This window comes from Oryctolagus cuniculus, chromosome 13 (assembly GCF_051225735.1).
Source record: "Oryctolagus cuniculus isolate XC-2025 breed Fujian yellow rabbit chromosome 13, ASM5122573v1, whole genome shotgun sequence".
NCBI classification, from domain to species: domain Eukaryota; kingdom Metazoa; phylum Chordata; class Mammalia; order Lagomorpha; family Leporidae; genus Oryctolagus; species Oryctolagus cuniculus.
Genome location: NC_142879.1, coordinates 3,120,521 through 3,144,691, shown reverse-complemented (window position 1 = coordinate 3,144,691; position 24,171 = coordinate 3,120,521). Strand labels below are relative to the sequence as shown.

Here is a 24,171-nt window from a genome sequence, read left to right as displayed (position 1 = left end):
GGTGCCTCCCCCCAGTCTCCCATGAGGGTACAGGGCCCAAGCACTTGGGCCATCCTCCACTGCCTTCCCGGGCCACAGCAGAGAGCTGGACTGGAAGAGGAGCAACCAGGACAGAATCCGGTACCCACATGGGATGCTGGCGCCTCAGGCAGAGGAATAACCAAGTGAGCCATGGCGCCAGCCCCTAAGATAACTTTTATTTACACACTTACATAACAGCAAAGGTGATTTGGAAGTCATTTGTGAATAGATGTGTGAGAGTAACACATACTAGGTGTATATGTTTATTGTGTGTGAGGAAATAGAATTTTTTGCACAAAAATAATTTTTTAATTATTTTAATTCCATTTTCTATGCTGACTGTGTGAGGATAAATTTTTGTGCACCAAAATAATTAATTTTCTAATTTCCATTTTAATTTCATTTTCTACAAACTTTTTCAAGTTCTTACTTAAAAAATGACCATTTAAATACCATTAGGTTCTTCCTTGAGAATCAAAGTACATCCTACAGCTTATACATTTCTTTCTTCTATATAGCAATGAGAGTCCTATTTTCAACTAGAAGCAGTGACATAAAAAATTTAATATAGTCCCTTTGAAAAAGGCAAAAGAAAGTGATTTGGAGAGAGAAGATGCCCCGGTCCGAGCACATGTCAGAAAGTCCCAAGTCTCAGGCTTTCAGCCTCTTTGGGTCACCCAGTGTACAGTTTGGAGGTTCACTATTGCAGAAGCTGGGACTATGAGGTGTCCCAGTGGCCCGTTAGCACATACGATGACCTCGAAACTCACCGTGGACGTTTAACTTCACAGACTGAGTCACGTTCCCCGCAATGTTTGTGGCAGCACAGAGATACAGCCCAGAGTCTGAAACGCGGCTCTCGGTGATCTTCACGGAGCCGGAGGGGAGGAACGTGTGTCTAAACAGAAAGCACACGAGGGGTCAGATGCTGCCTCACAGCTATGCCTCCAGGCTCAAAGCTCTGCTCTGCGAAGTCTGGAAGCCCTTCTCCCATCTGTAACGCATATCCATACACCAGGAGTCAGGAACTTTCCTGATTATCTTATGATATTCTTACACACACTAAATTAGCTTCTTTTATCCTTCAGTCCAACCTAATGATCTGAAATGGCCTAATAATGAAACACCTGAGTTACAGCTATACCAAGCAAAACATTATTGCAGTAAACTTCGAATTTACGTTTTTGACCAAATGAGTCAACCTTTTCATAGCATTAATTGTACAGTATCCACTCTCAAATATATAAATTTAAAATTAACTGCAGAATTTTGTATTAGTTAATGAATATTTTGATAAAATTTTATTTCTGAACCCCATCTCGTATGTTACCTTGGCACTGAGTATTTTTCCTACAGGGCTTCAAAAACTAGTGTACTGAAATAAAGGCATAAGAAAGTACTTACATTCTCAAATATATGTTGGACATATTCTTCAAGTCAAACAACAGTGCAGTTGGATGAACCAAATAGAAAAAGTTTTTACATTAAATTTTGTTCAGATACTTTTAAGGGAGTATAGAGGACAGACAGATCTAACATTAAAATTTCTTAAAAAGCTAAAGCAAACAAAGTGTACTTTGGCTCAGAGACACACAAATAGTTTAGTAGTTAAGGAAAGAATCTCCCAAAAGATCTAAGTGTGTACAAGAAGTCAACACGTAACGTGCACCATCAGAGGAGATATGCAAAACGGAAGGAATGGAGTAACTATTCAACATGATTCAGGCAGTTGGGTTTCCAAATGAAAAGAATAAACAAAATTAGAGCACTACCTAATATTATATTCCATACAAAATAAGAATTCAGGTGGATTAAAGTCAAAAAAGGAAAAAAACAAAGCTTAAAATTTTTGAATAAAACACTGAAGAATTTCAAAAATTTATATAATTTCAAAAATTTATAATCTTCATAAAGAACACACGAGAAGTACAAATCTGAAAAAGAACTAATACAGTGAAGTTCTTAAAAATTTAGAACTTCTGTACAACCAAACACTGTACAAAAACAAACTTAAAACCAGAGCAACAGACTGAAATAAGATTTCTCAACACACACCCACACACTCCCCGCCACCAAGAACAAAGACCAAATTTCTACATTCAACAAGATAGACAGGTCACCAGAAAACTGCACACACACTTGGGCAGCTCACAGATGAGACAATGGCCAAGAAACAAGCCCAAGTGCTCTCTGCTCATCTGAGCCTGTCACATGACAATTAAAACACAGGGACCACTTCACACACGTCGACTGGCACAGCCGCATCAGTCCGTCACCGCTGTGCAGAGCAGAAAGTGCACACAGGCACGCCGAAGGTGAGCCAGCAGTGCTCTCGTGGAGAGCTGTTTAGAGGGTCTACTCATCTGGGAACAGGAACGTACTGACCAGAAACTGGCCTACAGAAACCGATAAATAAACAGAGATAATAAAAAAGATACTAGTTTAAAGAGCTGTGCTTGCTAAACCTAAACAAAAAGCCAATTAGAAAGAAAAACTAACCAGAATGTCCACAAACAGGGAACTGGATCAATAAAATACAGGATAAGCGTACGGCGGCTGGAGGAAATGAACTGCCTGTCTACAGCGGATACACGCGGAGGAGGAGAGTAAGTAAAATAAAAAATACGTTACAGTGGCAAACTGAAGCCAGACCACCAAGCACAACTGTGAACAAGACAGGCAGTATTCCCCATGTTAAGGAAGTACAGGTGGAGGATGGACACTAGGTTTGTGGTAGCGTTTGTCCTGGGGAAAGAGGAAACTAATTCCATCTAGGGACGGGAACAACAGAACTTCAACTTTATCCCTAATACTGGATTTTTTTATTCAAAAAGATTCAAGAAACATCTCTTTTTCAAAGAGATCATACAGCTGTACAAAGTCGTTCTTGTTTATTTTTTCCCTCACAGTGGTAGGGAAACTATGCCAGCATGAGTTTCTGTCTTCATAATCATACCTCCATGAGTCTAACAGGCGACAGCTGTAATTCTCATTCCACCAGAGGCTAATGGAACGAGGCTGAGCCGACACAGTAATTGAGACCTAGAGCTTGAGGCTGTGAAATGTACGTTATCTTATATAGCTCCTCACAGGCAAGAAGATGGGAGGAGAAATCCACCTACAACAGAGCTGGAGACAACCGAGCTCACATCTGGGTTCCGGAAAAGGCCCTGGGAGCGCTCCGAGACTCCCAGATGCGCTCTCACTGGGAAGGGTGAGTCAAGGTGACATCCCTAACCATCTCGGGAAAGCCAGACCCGAACGGCACAGCCTCCACGCGGCTTCACTGCTGCTGTGGGTTAACAGAATTCCCACAAGCTACACACGTGGGGCTAACAGGAACTTACCCACAGACCGGCTCCACTGTTGAAGTGGGAAACTACCGCAAAGTGGAGTCTGGCGCTTCTGACATTAAAAGAATGACTGAGAAGGTCTATGTATTTCCTGGGGCTCAGCTGTACATGTGAATTATCTCAAGCTTAAGTTTTGCTTTTTGGTTTGTTGTTGTTGTTGTTGCTTTTCACCTGGACGCCTGGAAACCTGAACAGGCATGGCCACCTGTGACAGGCAGGCGTGTTTCTATGACTGCGGGTCAACTCAAGCCTCCTACCTTGGCGAGAAGGGCGAGATGAGCTGGGTCTCCTTGGCCCAGGTGACAGTGGGTGGGGGCAGGCTCTTCACTTCACAGGGAAGCGTCACCTCCTCTCCTGCCAGGACGGAGATCTCCACGGGCTTGTCCGGGGACAGTCCTCGCTGGTCTCCAAGCACTCGGGGCCTTACTAAAACAAACACATGTTGGAAGGGAAGTTGGACATTGGAAACAAAGCACAGTTTAAATCTGCCTTCAAATGTGGACTCCCGTGGTCTTCAGTAACTTATTAAAAGATGCTGTTTATGCCCAAGTCTCAGGGTGTATCTAAGGTTTTCCATGAATATGTTGATTATGAGAGCAGAAAGGGCAAGGGTGAGAAAGCTCCCTTGTCAGCACATCTTTTCAGAACGCAGGGAGGAGGTCGGCGGCACATGCTCTTGGAGTCTGCCATCTGTCAAAGCAGGCCCTCCAGGCACAGCCCTACCCAAGACATAGCTGAGGTTTGGCTGTGCTGGGAATTCTAACTAACTGGTGTTGCTAAGGATGGTTGGGTGTAATAAGCATGCTTCTTGGGAAAACACCATAAAAATTTTCCAAACGACCATGCAATTACTTCCCTGAAAAACAGAATCTCAGTAGAGGAGACTTTGGTTGGCAATGAAGATGTAGTTTTCTTAAAAATACAAACTTGGGGGAACAATTCACTTGAGCGGTATAGCTATATGTTGTTGGCATTTGCGAAAGAACTGTGAATTTTGGCACAGAACGATGTGCCAAAGAAAAATGGTCCCCCACCAGCTCTCACCGTACACGGTCAGCTGCACCTTCCTTTTGGCGTAGCCGGCTGCATTGGTGGCTGTGCACACATACTCCCCACTCTCGTCACCCCCGGGGGACACCACAGACAGACTTCCGTCTGCCCCTGTCGAAAACCTAGCACTGCTGCTGGAAATCAGCTCTCCCTTCTGCAAAACACAATGAAAAACAAAGAGGTTTTTAAACGTTGTTTAAGGAAATAAATGGGTGACTTCATATCTGGATGAGGAAGAGAAAAAAAAAATTTCCAAGGAGAAAAAGACTACATTTTTTAAAAAATGGTAAACTGAATAAAGTTACTTATAACAAAAATCAGTGTTATTTCTCCGCAAGAAACCATGTGCCTTTCATTGCAAAGCCACTTAAACAGGAACGGACGGGACAGTGAGCGAGTACACTGTGCCACGCACGGCTGAGCACGTCACAGGAATTGACCGTGAGTTTTAACATTAACAACCATCTTTTCTTTGAGAGACAGACAGAGCTCCCGTATCTGCTGTTTTACTCCCCAGACGCCTGCAGCGGCGGAGTCTGGGCCCAGGATGAAGCCAGGAGCCAGGAACTTGAGTCATCTCCACTGCCTCCCAGGGTCTGCACTGGCAGGGAAGTGGAGCCCAGAGCTCGAGCTGGGAATGAAATCCAGTGCTCTGATGTGGCCTGTGGCGCCCAAACCACCAGGCCAAGCACCCGCTCCCCACACGATCTGGAAGCAGGGAGCAACACAGCCCCACTTCACAGCCCAGCGTGTTAGAACACGGGGACAGGGCAGTACGGCCAGCTCCTCCAGATCACAGAGCTGGTCAGTGCTGCAGCTGCTCCTGGAACCTGGAGTCAGGCTCTGGAGACCACATTCTTTCAATTTTTAAAAATATTTTATTTATTTATTTAAAGATAGAATTACAGACAGTGAGAGGGAGAGAGAGAGAGAAAGGTCTTCCTTCCGTTGGTTCACTCCCCAAATGGCTGCAATGGCTGGAGCTACGCCGATCTGAAGCCAGGAGCCAGGAGTTTCTTCCCGGTCTCCCATGTGGGTGCAGGGGCCCAAGCACTTGGGCCATCCTCCACTGCTTTCCCAGGCCACAGCAGAGAGCTGGATGGGAAGAGGAGCAGCTGGGTGGGACTAGAACCGGTGCCCATATGGGATGCCAGCACTGCAGGCAGAGGACTAACTTACTGTGCCACAGCACTGGCCCCTGGAGACCATATTCTTAACCTCTGTGTTTGACTGCTGACAACAGCCAGCCTGGAAAGATTTCTTTTTTCTTTTCTTTTCTTTTTTTTTTTTTTTAACGTGTTGAACTTCTACTCAGAGACAGATACTGCAAAGTTCGGGGATCAGCTTCGCCACTGCACTCTGTTCAAAACACAAAAATGTTATACAGAAGTCCACACCAACGTATCCCTATTTCAGGGATTCTCAGTTGTAGAGCACACTGTCAAGCAGTACATCTCGTTAGTATCGTCATTTTACCTGGCTCTGTGTCTGACATATCCAAGTCAATCTACAGAAAGTGTAACACCTGTGGTTGTTCAAAAACGGAAAGGACTTCCTCAGGAAATGGTCTTTCCTCGCTGCAAGAATCCAGTAAAAGGCAGACAAGACGGACACAGAGGGAAGGAATGAGGCTGTGGCTGTGTCTTGCAACGGGTGGTCATTCTACCGCAGCACCTTACAGAAAGGGGCGCCCACGCCGCTACGTCACTCGCCACGGCCTCGACGGTCTTTGGTGTAACCACCTGCCGTACGCTGGAACGGCACTGGCGATCCAACGCGAACACCTCCACGGCACACACGGTGCTGTGCTTCCGGAACTTTGCTGAGCACGCTGCGTGTCCCAGAGAGCCTTGTCCACCGCCTGTCACAGCCCCGGGCCCTCCCCACCGCAGCACAGCTCTAGAGCACCATGGACTACGCCAGGGTACTTCCTGCACTCAGGTCTTTGTCCCAGGTCCCTGGAGGCTACTCAGCCTGCGCGAAGGTGGCAGGAGGCGCAGGGGGCCCTGCTGAGGCTGGTGTCGAGTCCCTGGCTTGGTGAAGCTCATCAGCCCAGCCGCAGAAGCAGCCCGCTGAGCCAGGCCCACGCTCCTGGGCAAGTCCCCGAGGAATACCTCCCAAGTACACACCGCTCTGGGTTCTGTGGGGGCAGGGCTGGGTATGGTGCTTACCTTGGACCAGACGATGGACGGCTTGGGAATCCCACTAGCTTTGCACGGCAGGGTCACTGGGACGCCTTCGATCGTACTGAGTATCTGCTGCCCGTGCTGAATGGTCGGTGGAACTGAAAGAGAGTCAGAGTCTGAGCGCCGGCTCTTCCACGTAGCGCCAGACAGGTGAGGTCACACGTTTTCAGGACACACCTAATGTCCAAAAAGATGTGGGACGTGTTCTGTAGAAAGGTGATCTCTCTAAGAGTGTGCTAGACCAAGACAAGACTGGAGTTACGAACCACACAAATTTAATAAAAACAAAATCAAGGAGGAGGTGATATCACTCCTAACAGCAACAAAACGCACTAAGGAGAATTCATTTTTTTCCGGAAGTAAGACAGAACTGCACCTCAAGAGTCACACATGGAGCTTGGAGCACTGATCACTATCCACTGCCAATCAAGCCGCAGCTGAGTGGACGTGAGTCCAAGACAAGATGGACACGGGGGCTCCACACAAGACGGACTCCAGGGAATGGGGCTGTTTAACCAACTACATATTAAATATCTGTCTGCACAAAAACAAACAAAAAAACCCTTAGTGAGCTCCTACATTGAACCCAGTAAAAGAGGTCCTTTCTCTTAAAAGGAATTCGACAATAAAACTCAAAGATCCTACGAGTTTATATGTAAAAGACTCAACTACAGGATTTTAAGTCAGTGTTTTTCAGTAAGAATAAATTTAGAAAGAACTCAAAAATTAGCATCATGTAAGTAGAAGGAAAATAACATTTATTTCTCTACTTGTGCATATTACATTTAATCAAAACCAACTTACAAGGGTGATCAGTGCTCCATGCTTTCAAAACGATGATTCTGAGTAAAGAAGTTTCTGTGCAGAGCTCCCAATCATGCAGAGAACTCAGTCAACGCCCCGTGTGCAAGAGGGTTTTACCACGTTCATGGAAAATCTGCATTTTCCATGAGCGTTCCGATGTGCCTTTTATCCCCCCAAAATGAGAGGGACGCTGCTCCTCCTGGGGCTCACTCACTCACCACGTCTCCTGCTTGACACCAGATATTTTTCAGAATTATTACAACTGCCCTGGGGTAGAAGCTTGCAAGAACAAGAGGTACCACAGCCACCAGTTCAAAACACTCACTGGAAGGTTTAGAATAGGTATGGTACACTGTCACTTTTACTGAGGCCAGGCTCAATCTTCAGATAATTTCTTCCTAAAATATCCTAAAATACAGCAACAATTTTCCATACTTAAATAGGGATGGGGCGCTACCAGCTAAAGCAAAAATTTCATTGCCAGAATCATCACGAAGCAGTCAACTCTCAACCATGCTGTCAATTGGTGGCAACACAGAATAAGCCATTCTCTGAAATCCATGTTGATTCTGACAGCAATAAAGAAAAGCGGAAAAATGCAGGCAGCAGTTTTGAAATCTGATGACATCTGGGCAAGGAAGAGCAGTTTCTTTCCAGACAGTTAATCGACATAAATTGAAATGACAAACTGCTGTGTCATTTAATTTGCATTTATATTTGTGTTCACTCTTCTTTTAAAAGTTGAGACCTTCTAATGAGCATTTTTTAAAAATTTTGGATGTGTTTTTAATTTTAATTAACAAGGACATTATCATGATTATTATGAGACTTTACACTTAAAATGAAGTACAACTTAATCATTTTAAGCTGCCTTAACTGTTTTGAAATTTATAAAACAAAAATTGTTACATAAAACTCTTAGATAAGAGTTCTCATATACTCCTCATACCACTTCTCTTAGTTTTTTAAAAAGATTTCTTTTTAACTTGAAACCAAGAGTTACGGGAAGAGACAGGGAGAGAGGGGGGGGAGGAAGGGGGAGGGAGGGAGAGAGAGGGAGACTGAGGGAGGGAGGGAGAGAGGGGAGGGAGAGAGGGGAGAGAGGGGAGAGAGGGAGAGGGAGGGAGGGAGGGGGGAGAGGGAGGGAGAGAGAGGGAGGGAGAGGGGGAGAGAGGGAAAGGGGGGAAAGGGAGAGAGAGGGGGAGAGAGGGAGAGGGGGGAGAGGGAGAGACGGAGAGAGGGGGAGAGAGGGAGGGGGGAGAGGGGAAGGGGCAGAGGGGGAGAGGGAGGCGGGGAGAGGGGGAGAGAGGGGGGCAGAGAGAGGGGGAGGGAGGGAGAGGGAGGTGGGGAGAGAGGGAGAGGGAGGGAGAGGGAAGGAGAGGGAAAGCGAGAGGGAGGGGGAGGGAGGGAGAGGGAGGGAGGGAGAGTGAGAGAGGGAGATGGAGGGAGGGAGAGGGGGAGGGAGGGAGAGAGAGGGAGAGGGAGGGAGAGGGAAGGAGAGGGAAAGCGAGAGGGAGGGGGAGGGAGGGAGAGGGAGGGAGGGAGAGTGAGAGAGGGAGACGGAGGGAGGGAGAGGGGGAGGGAGGGAGAGAGAGGGAGAGGGAGGGAGAGGGAAGGAGAGGGAAAGCGAGAGGGAGGGGGAGGGAGGGAGAGGGAGGGAGGGAGAGTGAGAGAGGGAGACGGAGGGAGGGAGAAGGGGAGGGAGGGAGAGAGAGGGAGAGGGAGGGAGAGGGAAGGAGAGGGAAAGCGAGAGGGAGGGGGAGGGAGGGAGAGGGAGGGAGGGAGAGTGAGAGAGGGAGATGGAGGGAGGGAGAGGGGGAGGGAGGGAGAGAGAGGGAGAGGGAGGGAGAGGGAAGGAGAGGGAAAGCGAGAGGGAGGGGGAGGGAGGGAGAGGGAGGGAGGGAGAGTGAGAGAGGGAGACGGAGGGAGGGAGAGGGGGAGGGAGGGAGAGAGAGGGAGAGGGAGGGAGAGGGAAGGAGAGGGAAAGCGAGAGGGAGGGGGAGGGAGGGAGAGGGAGGGAGGGAGAGTGAGAGAGGGAGACGGAGGGAGGGAGAGGGGGAGGGAGGGAGAGGGGGAGGGAGGGAGAAAGAGGGGGAGGGAGGGAGAGGGAGGGGGAGAGAGGGAGAGGGAGGGAGAGAGGGAGGGAAAGGGAGAGAGAGGGAGAGAGAGGGAGACATGACATTTTCCAGTTCCAGGCATTTTGCAGTAAATGACAAGATTTCATCCTGTAATATATAGCTGGATGGTACTTCACTGTATCCATGTACTACATTTTCTTTATCTATTCATCTGATGATGGACACCTTTGTTGATTCCACACTTTGGTTACTGTGAACAATGCTGCTATAAACATGGCAGAACAGGTGTCTCTTTGATACAATGAGCTCATGTCTTCTGGGGTATATACCTGGTAGTGGGATTGCTGGATCACAAGACATTCCATTTCCATCTCTAGATTTAAGAAATCTCCATACTGTTTTCCATAGTGGTTGCACTACTATCATGCTGTTTTAGGTACTATTGCTTTGTAGTACACTTTGAAATCAGGTATTGTGATGCCTCCTGCTTTTATTTTATTTACTTATTTTCTGCTCAGAATTGCTTTAGCTATTCTGGGTCTTTTGTGGTTCCGTATGAATTTCAGGATTGTTCTTTCTAATTCTGTTAAAGAATGTCACTGTTTTTTTTTTTAATTATTTTTAATAGAAAGCTTTTATTTAATAAATTTCAAAAGTACAACTTTTGGATTACAGCGGTTTTTTCCCCCATAACCACCCTCCCACCTGCAAACCACCCCACGTCCTACTCCCTCTCCCATCCTATTCTTCATTAAGATTCATTTTCAATTAGCTTTATATACAGAAGATCAACTCTATACTATGTAAAGATTTCAACAGTTTGCACCCACACAGACACAAAAAGTATAAAGTACTGTTTGAAGACTAGTTTTACCATTAATTCGCATAGTACAACATTTTGAGGACAGAGGTCCTACATGGGGAGCAAGTGCACTGTGACTCCCATTGTTGATTTAACAACTGACACTCTTATTTATGACATCAGTGATCACCCGAGTCCCTTGTCATGGGCTGCCAAGGCTATGGAAGCCTTTTGAGTTCACAAACTCCGACCTTATTTAGACAAGGCCATAGTCAAAGTGGAGGTTCTCTCCTCCCTTCAGAGAAAGGTACCTCCTTCTTTGATAGCCCCGTCTTTCCACTGGGATCTCACTCAAAGATCTTTCATTTAGGTCATTTTTTTGCCACAGTGTCTTGCCTTTCCATGCCTGAGAAACTCTCATGGGCTTTTTAGCCAGATGTAAATGTCTTAAGGGCTGATTCTGAGGCCAGAGTGCTGTTTAGGGCTTTTGTCATTCTAGGAGACTACTGTGTATCCCGCTTCCCATGTTGGATCGTTCTCTCCTTTATAATCCTATCAACTGTTACTAGCAGACACTGGTCATGTGATCCCTTTGACACTTAATCTTATCATTATGATCAGTTATGAACTTACACTGATCACTTTAACTAGTAAGATGGCATTGGTACATGCCAACTTAATAGGATTTGGAGTCCCATGGCACGTTTCTAGCTCTACCATGAGGGGTAAGTCCGAGTGAGTGTGTGCCAAACTGTACATCTCCTCCCTCTCTTATTCTTGCTCTTATTTTTAACAGGGATCAAGTTTCAGTTGGGTTTAAACACTTAAGAATAATTCTGTGTTAAAGAGTTCAACCAATGGTATTAAGTAGAAAAGAAAATACTAAAAAGAATAAAATAGTAAGCTGATCCTCAACAGTCAGGACAAGGGCAGATCAAGTCACTGCTTCTCATAGTGTCACTGGAATTTTGATAGGGAATGCACTGAATTTGTGGGTTTCTCTAGGTAGTAAAGATATTTTTTTAAAGATGTCTTTTTCTTTTTTATTTGACAGATAGAGAGTTAGACAGTGAGAGAGACAGACAGAGAGAAAGGTCTTCCTTCCGTTGGTTCACCCCCCAAATGGCCGCTATGGCCGGAGCTACACCGATTCGAAGCCAGAAGCCAGGTGCCTCCTCCTGGTCTCCCATGTGGGTGCAGGGGCCTAAGCACTTGGGCCATCCTCCATTGCCTGCCTGGGCCACAGCAGAGAGCTGGACTGGAAGAGGAGCAGCTGGGACTAGGACCCAGCACCCATATGGGATACCAGTGCCGAAGGCGGAAGAATAACCAAGTGAGCCATGGTGCCAGGCCCAGTAAAGACATTTTAACAATATTATTTTTTCTAAACCATGAGCAAGGAATACATTTCTATATTTTGAGTCCTTGATTATTTCTTTTCAATGTCTTTTAATATTCATTGTATAGATCTTCTACTTCTTTGGTTAAATTTATTCCTAAATAATTGATTTTTAGAGGTATTGCAAATAGGATCGCACACTCTCTCTCTCTCTCTCGCCCTCTCTTATTTTTTTTTTTTTTACCAGAACATCAATCACATAGGCGTAGTTCAGATGTAACAGCAATACTAAAATTGACAAGGGATTTCTTTCTTGATCTTTCAGCGAGATCATTATTGGTGTATAAGCATGTTGTTTCCTGCCTGCTGATCTTATATCCTGTGACTTTACTGAATTGGTTTCTCAGTCCAGTAATGTTTTAGTGAAGTGTTTCGGTTTCTCCACGTACAACACTGTGTCTCATCAAACATGGTTGCTTTGACTTCACTCTTTCCAATTTCAGGGCCCTCTGTTTCTTTCTTCCCTGATTGCTCTTGCTAATATTTTCACTACTACAGTAAATGATAGTGGGGAAAGTGGACATCCTTGTTTTTCCCACATCTAAAGAGAAAAGCTATCAGTTTGTCCCCATTCAGTATGATATTGGCTGTTGGTTTTTCCTATATAGCCTTTGTAATTTTGAATATGTATGTTCCTTCTATACCTTTTTTTTTTTTTTTTTTTTTTTGGACAGGCAGAGTGGACAGTGAGAGAGAGAGACAGAGAGAAAGGTCTTCCTTTGCCGTTGGTTCACCCTCCAATGGCCGCCGCGGCTGGCGCGCTGCGGCCGGCGCACAACGCTGATCCGAAGGCAGGAGCCAGGTGCTTTTCCTGGTCTCCCATGGGGTGCAGGGCCCAAGCACCTGGGCCATCCTCCACTGCACTCCCTGGCCACAGCAGAGAGCTGGCCTGGAAGAGGGGCAACCGGGACAGAATCTGGCACCCCGACTAGGACTAGAACCCGGTGTGCTGGCGCCACAAGGCGGAGGATTAGCCTAGTGAGCCACGGCGCTGGCCTCTTCTATACCGAATTTGTGGAGGGTTTTTATCACAATGGGATGTTGAACCTTACCAAATAATTTTTAAAAGTAGAGATACAACGGGAAGAATGGCTGTGCTAATTAACATTAAGCAGAGGAATACAGAAGTGTGCACATCACACACTTCTAGTGAACAGCTGCTGGTTTTAGCTGATGTCCAATGCTGTGAGGATTTTTTAACCTTATTGACTGAGTTAGCTGTTCATTTTGGATGATGATGGACTAATGAAAGTCCTGAAATGGCCTGTTCACTTTTTATTACCAATTTTTTTGCATCAGAATAAACTATGTTGTTGGTTGTCTATCTTCTCACCCTCTGACCTGGGAGGCATCATAAAAAATCCCGTCACTCTTTCACTCAAGTGAGAATTTGGTGTCAGAATCCCTCATAACACAATAGTCCAGGCAGTTGTTAGACGATGAAGACACGAAGACGTTTCTACACTGGATTTTGTTTTGGAGATTTATTTATCTGAAAGGCAGAGTGACAGAAACGGAGGAGAGAGACACAAAGAGAGAAAGAGGGAGAGATATCTTCCATCTGCTGGTTCACTCCCCAAATTGCTGCAGTGGGCAGGGGAAGAGCCAGGCTGAAGTCAGGAGCCAGGAACTCAATCTGGGTCTTCCCTGTGAGTGGCAGCTGCCCAAGCCCATGGGCCATCCTCCACTGCTTTCCCAGGCCTATCAGCAGGAAGGACACGGGAAGCGGTGCAGCTGGGACTCAACATGGCTGCCAGGGTCACAAGGGCAGACTTCACCTGCTGTAACAACGCCGGCTCTGACGCTGCAGCCTTAGGCCAGACGGTGTCCGGTAAGTCTACACCCCGTCTTCAGAAACAGTTACACAACAGTGTCCCTTATACACTTACTGCATTAGGCTATGACCAATTTAGTGTTGTTTTAGTATTTCTTAAAAATACTTCTTCAGGAAGAACTCGGTGATGTTGGCAGAGGCTTAGTATAAAACTGAAGGCACAGGAGGGGCTGTCTACAAACAAGGAGGCATAACCTCACGCACTGAAGTACCAGACACCAAGCAAAATTCAGAAACTACTGAATCCTCCAATTTGGTTCTAAAAACTGAATCAACTCCTAAAAATAGGTCTTCCTTGCTTTCTTCCCCATGATATTCAGCTCTGTAAACAAAGCTATTTTTGATACTTTAAGAATGCTGTGAAATCTCTAACAGAAATACACACAAAAAAGTACCAATTCATGAAACTACGAAGCTACCACTTACGTACGGGGATGTCAAGTAAAAATGGCACCTATTAGTCACGAATGGAACAAGACGGCCTCTGGACTCTCTTCTCTGTGAGCTGCAAGTCAGCCGCCGTGCGGCACAGCGTTGGGAGCACATGAGGTGACCTTTAGAAAAGCTTAGGTCATTTCTAGCTCAAACACAGAGGACTCGTTAGCCGTCTGCACAATCCAAAAAGCAAAGGCAATTTGGATGATATAATAAGCTCGGTTTGGCCTGAAATTCAAATGTATTTTTGAACACAACTCTTTCAGAACTGAGTTCCCTTTAATCAATTAAAAATATCACTTATAAATAAAAGCCTTGGCCAGACTCAGTGGGTGACTCCCAAATAGGTCCTTTTGTGTACAGAAAGGGAGATGTGGAAACAGCGTCAACAACACAGACACTGTTCAAGAGAGAACAAGCAGCAGCTAAGAGAGCAGCCACTCCTGCTGGTCACAGAACACGAGTTACTCGACTAGGGCAGCTGCACACGGCGTGCAGACAGCCGGCCGGGCGTCTCTTACCGTGCACCACCACAGAGGTTGTTCTGTTGCTGGCTCCGGCCACGCTGCTGGCCACACAAGTGTATTCCCCTCCATCCTGAAGCCGGGCTCGCTCAATGTGGAGGCTGCCATCGCTGCGCACGGTGACGTAAGGATTCTGGACCAACTGAAGGTTAATGCAAGGTCATTTTTAGGTTACAAAGGTGTTTACCTGAGCCAAACTAGATCTTTTTTTCTGACTGGGTTATTAAATGTGTTCTAATATAACAAAATATTTTACCACTCTTAAGTGGAAAAAAAAAAAAACCAGCATAAACTTTTAGCAAGACCGTATCAACTATATTTAATCTTGATGGTTCTCCACCAATTAAACCTACCAATAATTATCAGAAAGTTAGGCACCTGCTGAATACCACTTATGCTTCTGTAGATTTTTTTCGTAGGGGACCAAGATAAGTAATTTTAACTTTTGGCTTAAATCGCTCTTTTCCAAGAATCCTTCCTACCACCGGCAAGCCACCTGATGTTTTTATTCCGGCACACGGCACTCGCTGAAGCTGAAGGGAGCCATTTGGCCATTATGCAGCAAGTGCATCTGGCAGGCCGGCAGTGCTCACAGGTAAGAATGATCACCTCTAAATCCAGGCCATTCATGCACAGTGCACATGCAGCACATAACTGATCAAACAGTACCACCCCATAAAGCACTTTTTAAAAATTTATTAATTTTCATTTTTATTTGAAAGGAAAAAAGAGAGACAGGCAGACAGACAGACATCTTCCATCTGCTGGTTCATCCCCCAGATGGCCACAACAGCCGAGGCCTGGCCAGGATGAAACCAAGAGCGGGGAGCTTCATCCTGATGTCACACATGGGCAGCAGCCACCCAAGTTCGTGGGCCACCACCTGCTTCCTCCCACGCTGTGTATCACCACAGTGCTAATTTTTAAGTGAGGCGTAGTAATTTTCTCAGTTCTTATGCAAATATGAACAACTTATAATTTCCTGCTTGGAGTCAATTCACTTCTAATCAGTTCATAAGGAAGAGAGTGGGCCTGGAAAATGGAAGGAAACTGCTCTGAAGCAGGTCAAACTCCACCACGATAGGCGGCTGTTTACAAAGCAATGTCAGAAAACTATGAAAACTCCCACATCGCTTCATAATTAGAAGTTGTACACTGAAAAAAAATGGCACAGTGTAGACCGACATTTTCAACAGCTCCTGAGAGAAAGATGGAATGTCTGAAGTTCATAAAGACCAATTTAGGGGCCGGCACTGTGGCATGGTGGGTAAAGCCGCCGCCTGCAGTGCCGGCGTCCCATATGGGCACCAAATGCCGGCTGCTCCACTTCTGATCCAGCTCTCTGCATGACTTGGGAAAGCAGTGGAAGATGGTCTAAGTGCTTGGGCCCCTGCACCCGTGTGGGAGACCAGGAAGAGGCTCCTGGCTCCTGGCTCCTGGCTCCTGGCTTCGGATCAGCTCAGCTTGCAGCCATTTGGGGGAGTGAGCCAGTGGATGGAAGACCTCTCTCTCTGCCTCTCCTTCTCCCTCTGTGTAACTCTGACTTTCCAATAAATCAATAAATAAATTTTTTAAAAGACTAATTTATTAAAGAAACTTTTACAGTAATATTAACATTTCATAATATCCTACAAAGGAGGGTATGAAAATATTTAAATGCTATGAAAATTACACCACTCTTTCTCCATCTTATTGATCCCCAAATAATATGAATGACAAACACATTAGTGAAGAAAAGCTTTGATACATACATAACATATTTCTATTTATTAAATTGATTTTTCAATGGTTGAAATACATTTCTTTTTACTGAAGAAAACCGGAAATGTGGCTTTAAACTTTTCAGAACATTTAAAACCGTCCATACCACGGCTGAATTCTTAATCCATCGACGTTCTGGAATGGGATTTCCAGCCAACAGCGTACAAGGCAGAGTGAGCTGCTGTCCCTCAACGACACTGGCCACAGACGGGCTGATTCCAATAAGCGGGGCGGCTGAATTAAGAGAGCACAGGCACTTTCAAAACCGGACTTCACCCACAAAACCCCAAGCTATTTCATAGACCAAGATGTCCTACTGATTATGCTGCGAAATGGAACTTATAGGCACAAACGTTTTCAATGAAAATGAATGTCAGTCTGAACGTAGAGACATAGAATCCTTCTAAGCGGAGGGACTGGCAAGAGAACAGACAACAGCACAAGCACCTGCAGCACGCGAGGCCAGAAACGCCGACTGATGCACGGCAAACGCACTCATCAACAGGAAGGCACAGGAAGGCAGGACTGGCAGGACTGGCAGGACCGTTCTGAGGGAACTACCAGCTTGAAAAATGGCAGACGGCAAGGAGTGCAGCAGGAAGGTGGCGGCTGCAGTATCTCCCGCAAACAAGGGGGGATGGACTCTCTTAGATAAAATGGTCAATATGAGACTGCATGTTTTTAGAAATCAATAAATTTAATATAAAATCAAAGCCCAAAAGAGTTTTACTTGGAAAATCTGAGCCTATGTAAACAAATGGAGACATAAGTAAAACATTACCAACGGGTTTAAAAATCACATTAAACATACTGTGACTCAAACAACGTACTAATGCAGAAATAGCCCTCAAAAGAATAGACACAGGAATATACACTTAGCATGTGATATGTGGGTATCTGAATTAGGAAAGAGAATATTCAATAAATGAATTCAACTGAATCAGTGTCTCACCATATGACATTTACAAAAATAACTCCATGTGAATGCAAATGATAAATGCCAGCAAGGTAACCAGAGGAGGTCTCCACCACTCGCTCACCTGCACAAGCACTTACACTTAGATGCAAATTAATTTACCTAAATCAACCTTCACTAGGCACTTTCGGCAGATGATCTCTGATCCAAAAATTCTGTGAACTATGAGGTGGGGTGGGGAGGGAAGGCTAGTCCAGTAACCAGGTATCCACCTGGTTTAACAGAAAAGGAACACAAGCAAGAGGAGCTGCAGTTACAGGATTGTGCTTCTGAAGCGTGCAGTGTCTGGACAAATATCTTACCAAGTCCTGTCACCGTGACTGTTGTCTGGGACTGAATCTTTCCAAACTGGTTTTCAGCTTCACAAATATAGGTGCCTTCATCACTTGCCCATAAGCCTAAAAGAACAACGCATTTATCCATTCAGTCCCCGCATGGAGCAAGAACTATGTACCTGGCCCAGCACTGAGCTCTGTGGACAGGAAGTGAGGGACTGCTTTACAGCACCTCCCACCCCAGCAGAGTACAGCCAGGTGAGCCACAATCAAACCACAGCGTGACAAAGGTCACAGCCGGGGTTTCACACCATGAGCGGTGGCAGCACGCGGATGGGGGTGATGCCAGCGGGGGTGATTTGGAGGTAACATTTGGGGTTCCATCAATGAGAGGGTGGGACAGAGAAGGGCAGGCCAGATCCACTGGGTTACAAAGGCAAAGTGTGTTCTGCTGAAAGAACAAAAAAGCTGCATCACCAGGGACGCCTGCACCACCCCCGGGCATTGGGAAGTGCAGAGGGAGGATTTTTTTTTTTGGTTGGGTTCAGTGACTGGGGGGTGAACTCGGGCAAAGTTAGAGGGGTGATGCTGGGGTCAGATTCATAAAAGGGACAGTGATGCCAAGCCCAGTAAGATTTTTTAAGGTCCAAATGGAAATTTAAACATTTGACAGTTTTGTTTATAATCACATGAACCTACAACCTAAGTCTGGCAAAGGAGAAGAAAGACAAAACTTTAGTGATAATTTTCTAGCATTCTAGAAAAACTGTTTTCTGAGCCAGCGCTGTGGCTTAGTGGGTTAAGCTGCTGCAAGCAGCACCAGCATCCACATGGGCACTGGTTCGATTCCCAGCTGCTCAACTTCTGATCCAGGTCCTTGCTAATGCACCCTGGGAAAGCAGTGGAGAATGGCCTGAGGGCTTGGGCCCCTGCACCCATGTGGGAGGCCTGGAAGAAGCTCCTGGTTCCTGGCTTCTGTCAGGCCCAGCTCCAGCCACTGTAGCAATTTGGCAATTGAACCAGTGGATAGATCTGTCTCTCTTTCTCTCTGTGACCCTGCCTTTCAAGTGAAAAATAAATAAATCTTAAAAAAAATCATTTTATACCCTGGAGTTTCTGAGTCCCCAGTTCCATACCCTCCTGTCAGCCTGTACTGCAGCTGCTGAATCTGACAGTTCTATACCACTGTGAACGCAAGCTGAACACGGCCAGCGCATTTACCTACCCAAGCAGGAATTATCTTGGCAGAAACTAGTTTCCCTTATTTTTCCTTGGTACTACATTTTGGATATCAAGGTAATTTTTGCTATTTGGTATCGCAAATACCCGGAATTTTTCAAGATGATAAAAGGGAATCAGGATAGTGGGGTGATCAGGGTGGAGAGTACTGGGTTAGGAGTTGAGAGGCAACGTCAGGGGAAGGAGACTAAAGAGGTGCACTGGTACCTTACAGAGTGCGGTTCCATCCTGTGAGTGACAGCGAAGGCAAGAGAAGATGTTAAATGAGTGAGTGATAGTTTTGTAAACATCTTACTGAAAGCAAGCAGTATACTCAATTGATAAGATACGAATGCATATATTTATACAAAATGTATTTCCTTGGACCTACTTAAAATAGAGAGAGCTCCTGTTCGAAGCTGGCTGATGGAGCTGACGGAAAGGGGTCTCGAGAAGATGGGCACGTTGTCTGATCTTCGCCATTTGATCTTTGGTTCAGGATAACCCTGAACGTAACAGGGTAACGTCACGTTCGAGCCAATTTCCACAGACACATCAGCAGGTTCTTGCATGAAAACTGGAGGTGCTGGAATACGTTAGAAAGCAACAGGAGGGTCACTGGTGTGGCACACGGCGCGTTAGCAGAAACTTTATTAAGCTGTCAACAGGTGGGACTTGAATCAAATCACTGGTCACGTGATACTGTAAACCTGCCTGCGTTTATTCCTGACGCAGAAACAGCACATGCTCCTTCTGCTCCATAAACGCAGAAGCACTGGGCACCTTAAACAAAGAGAATCCTTCATTTCAGGGCTTTGTTTCCAAATTTCTGCTACACTGCTCACACTGAAGACTTTCCTACAAATACGTTGGACTCGTAATGAGACACTTTTTACTTTCTTAAACCTTCGCCCTTTGAGTGAATTTTTAAATAGCCTTAATTTATACTGGAGTTCATTCTGCACTAGTCATTACCTAAGAGGCTATCAGAATTTACTCCTAAATCAATACCACATCACTGATTCTTATAAACTGCAGAATCAATAAAACAAATTAAAGTAACTTGGTAAAGGGACAATGGTGATCTTAGTGGAATTAATGGCTCAGACGTTATAAAAGTAAGGATAAGAATACTACAGATATCCACTTAATTCAGCTCATCACAGAAGCCAGGAAGGAGAGAGAGACATTCACCAGGGGCCACCATGGAAAGCACAGCAATGCGTTACAGGGACGATGCTCGCAACACGCCCCAGGGACTGGTGGGGAATAACACTGGAAGCAGCAGGTAAGGAGAAACCAAAGGACACCACCGCGGGCTGTGGATGAACCCCGCTCACGCAGGACTCTGGGAGAAGGCCGCTCAGGGAGGCCTCCTGGAGGAACACAAGGCTGCATCTCACTTAGAGAGGCCAGCAACACCACGCAGAGTCGGGGACCGTATCAAGCGCCTTCCATCAGCCATCCGGTGGAACCTCCACAGTGTCCCTGTGGGACAGGCGCTGTTTTCACTCTGATGGTCTAGAAGGACAACCTGAAACCGAGTCACACTATTGGGTTTCAGCAGGGCTTCAACGCTGGAGGCGGCATTAACATCCGAGTCACTTCAACTTCAGAGCCGCAGCTCTGTCATTCCAGGAACCAGCCCTTCTCGATGGGTCCTAGTAACTGCCCGCAGTCACACTGTCTAGCAGGCTCATCAAAGAACTGCAGAGGCCTCCTCTTGCCTTCTCATGGGTTTGCAGACCGCTGCAGCCTCATGCCCCAGCTCTCCCTGCACAGACCCTGCTCGCTGGGCCCTCGGAGTGTGAGAGTGCCATCCCCCTCAAATGTAACGCCTGCTGGCGAATGCTGACCATCCACTAAGCCAGCTCCAAAGACCTCCCTCCACAACACTGCCTCTTTCTTTTTTATTTATTTATTTATTATTTATTTATTTATTTTTTGACAGACAGAGTGGACAGTGAGAGAGAGAGACAGAGAAAAAGGTCTTCCTTTGCCGTTGGTTCACCCTCCAATGGCCGCCACGGCTGGTGCGCTGCTGCCGGCGCACCGCGCTGATCCGAAGCCAGGATCCAGGTGCTTTTCCTGGTCTCCATGGGGTGCAGGGCCCAAGCACTTGGGCCATCCTCCACTGCACTCCCTGGCCACAGCAGAGAGCTGGCCTGGAAGAGGGGCAACCGGGACAGAATCCGGCGCCCCGACCGGGACTAGAACCCGGTGTGCCGGCACTGCAAGGTGGAGGATTAGCCTAGTGAGCCACGGCGCCGGCCCAACACTGCCTCTTTCTTACAGGATGGGTGGGATTTCTCCCCTCCTGAAGTTTCAGAGAAAATGCTCTCCATCATTCTCACAGCAACCGCCACGTGCAACCTGCTCGACCCTCAAGTTGGTGCTTTGTCCTGAGAGCTTATATTTGCAATTCTATGCCTGTCTTTTATAGCAACTGACACAGTACTCGGCGTGTTCTGTCTGGCTACTGGACATTAGTGAAGAATTATTAAATGCTATGAAAACAGCAGCAACATTTCAGGCTGTGTATATTAGTGTGATGGTGACAGCCTGGACTTCGTGCATTTGAACTTTCACTCTGGAAAACACTTTGCAACCTCAGAAGCCCTTTTGTTTGTTTACTGAACCTAAACAAAGTGTATTAAGGCACCACAATTGAGCAGTATGTTTTTTTTCAAGTAGGCCAATGCTAAGGAGGCTAGGAGGGCAGATCTACTGTTGAGCCTGCAATTTTAAAAATATTTTATTTATTTATTTGAGAGGTGGAGTTACAGAGAGAGAGAGGGAGAGACAGATAGAGAGGACTTCCATCAGCTGGTTCACACCCCAGATGGCTGCAAAGGTCAGAGCTGGGCAGATCTGAAGCCAGGAGCTTCTTCCAGGTCTCCCACATGGGTGCAGGGGCCCACGCAATTGGACCATCTTCTACTGCTTTCCCAGGCCATAGCAGAGAGCTGGATCAGAAGAGGAGCAGCCAGGACACGAACCAGTGCCCACATGGGATGCCAGTGCTGCAGGTGGAGGCTTAGCCCACTACACCACAGCGTCAGCCCCACTTTTTTTTTTTTTTTAAGGAACTTGCATATCTGAGGTTAGGTTTCTCTCTTTTTTTTTATTTTTTGACAGGCAGAGTGGACAGTGAGAGAGAGAGACAGAGAGAAAGGTCTTCCTTTGCCGTTGGTTCACCCTCCAATGGCTGCTGCGGCTGGTGCACCGCGCTGATCCAATGGCAGGAGCCAGGTACTTCTCCTGGTCTCTCATGGGGTGCAGGGCCCAAGCACCTGGGCCATCCTCCACTGCACTCCCTGGCCACAGCAGAGAGCTGGCCTGGAAGAGGGGCAACCGGGACAGAATTCGGCGCCCCGACTGGGACTAGAACCCGGGGTGCCGGTGCCGCAAGGCGGAGGATTAGCCTAGTGAGCTGCAGCGCTGGCCGGTTAGGTTTCTCTTAATCCATCTATATGAGAATTTGACTTACAGAAATAATGGGTAAACAGAAATTTAAACTAATTTATAAACTAGTTCACTGCTTGGTTATTCTGTCTCTAACACTTAGTTACTTTTCTCTGGGGTGACAGCAGCCATTTATTCCAGAGCTGCTACATCTTTTCTGAAAAAACAGAGATGAAGTAAAACAATCTCCAACACAACATGACCAGGTGAACAAGGAAATGGGACAGGAAATAAACTCTAGAAGAGCAAAAAGAGAAGCAGAATCCTGAGGTCAGCCAGGGACTTGGAGGAAAATCCAATTTACTGACACATTAGAACACTGCCATTGGAGCCAGCGCTGTGGCACAGCAGATTAACACCCTGGCCTGAAGTGCCGGCATCTCATACGGGCGCCGGTTCGAGACCCGGCTGCTCCACTTCCTGTCCAGCTCTCTGCTGTGGCCTGGGAAAGCAGTGGGAGATGGCCCAAGTCCTTGGGCCCCTGCACCCGCATGGGAAGACCTGGAGGAGGCTCCTGGCTCTTGGCTTCGGATCGGCACAGCTCCAGCCATTGCGGCCAATTGGGGAGTGAGCCATCGGATGGAAGACTGACCGACCTCTCTCTCTCTCTCTCTGCCTCTCCTCTCTCTGTGTAACTCTGACTTTCAAGTAAAATAAATAAATCTTTAAAAAAAAAAAAAAAAGAACACAGCCGTCATGTACATTGAGACAAATTAGAATTTTCGAAACTAATAAGGCCACAGGAATAAAACCGCGTAAACAGAGCTCCAGCTGCGCCCACAAGGTCAAAGGGGAGAAAGGCCTGGCTGCTCGGGAAACAGCACCAGGTTCATGATGAGCACGCGCCTGGAGTCTATGCGCCGGCACCAGAGAGCAGGGCCGATGAGACTACCAGGCACTGACAGCACAGCCAGGACTGCCAGGGCGACAAGCAACCTTGGGAAAGGAAGCAAGACCGAACTGGGCCAAGAAGTCCTTTAAACACTTCCTCCCCGAGTGTGGCAACACACTCCACGTCAGTGGACGGTGAGCAGATCAGTGAGAGCGGGGAGGGCCCAGTGAGTGCGGTCAGCGCCGCCGCCCGTGTGCAGGAGGCCGGCCCCTCAGCGTTTACAGTGGCAGCTCCACTGCGGCTGCTTCTGAGAGCTTGGGAAAATCACTTCACCTCCTCCAGCCTCAGTTTCTCCACTGACCAAGAAGAGATGGCAACATTCCCCGTCTCACGCCGTTACAGGAGGCAATCTTAGTTATAGCACACAGTGATAGTTCAAATGTTAGTCATCATTAATCATAAACACTAAAGAGTGGACTTATTAAGTCTTCTTTCTCAAGCTTAATAATGTATCTATTGTTCATTTCAATCCCGGCTTTCTCTTGCAGTCGGTAATGTCAAGGTTTGACCCTTTTTCCTACCCAGAGAGCTGCCCAAGACCAATCCTACGGCACAGCTTTGTTCTCACAAAGAAAAGGAAGTGGCACACCCTATTTTGGCAACACAAAAATCACCAACAGATTGATCATCTTGCTCTAAAAATTATTCCATGAAATTATTCTAGTTGCTTAGTGACAATTACACACACAGACACACACAGACACGCAACTCCTTCGTGCGTTGCTCTAATATCCTCTTTTCTAAAATGACGTGTTGCTTTGGCTCTACCAAAACACAAAACATGAAACCACAGCCAAAGCCTCATGGCTTGGTGTGGTGCAGAATGCTACAGATTAAAGTTGTGCCAGTCCAACTTTTGTGTTTGATGCAGCCAATCCTCTTTCCCCTCAAACAACTTCACAAATCACTACCCCATTTTGCAAAAGATAGAAGGCATCAGTCACTTTCCCTGTTGACCTGAAATGTTCATCACTTAAAGCTCCGATAATGAGAGATAGGAAAAGGGGCACTACTACAAGAAGCGACATCTGAAGAACAGTATTAAGCAGTCTTTCTATTATTTTCATGATCCAATTGTTGATGTGAGGTAACAGGCCC

General features: G+C 46.5%; 1 protein-coding gene across 2 annotated transcripts in view; it reads right to left on the bottom strand.

Moving 5' to 3' along the window:
• Positions 1-24,171, bottom strand: part of HMCN1 (hemicentin 1) — a 469,239-nt gene that overhangs the window by 208,801 nt on the left and 236,267 nt on the right. For both annotated transcript variants that reach the window (XM_051820384.3, XM_070055057.2), the window contains exons 16-23: positions 19,108-19,302; positions 17,526-17,621; positions 16,354-16,481; positions 14,484-14,628; positions 6,596-6,708; positions 4,419-4,578; positions 3,632-3,800; positions 792-919 (exon numbers count right to left, since the gene is read on the bottom strand). In XM_051820384.3, the coding sequence (XP_051676344.3) occupies positions 792-919; positions 3,632-3,800; positions 4,419-4,578; positions 6,596-6,708; positions 14,484-14,628; positions 16,354-16,481; positions 17,526-17,621; positions 19,108-19,302 (1,134 nt within the window). The remainder of the gene's footprint in view (positions 1-791; positions 920-3,631; positions 3,801-4,418; positions 4,579-6,595; positions 6,709-14,483; positions 14,629-16,353; positions 16,482-17,525; positions 17,622-19,107; positions 19,303-24,171) is intronic.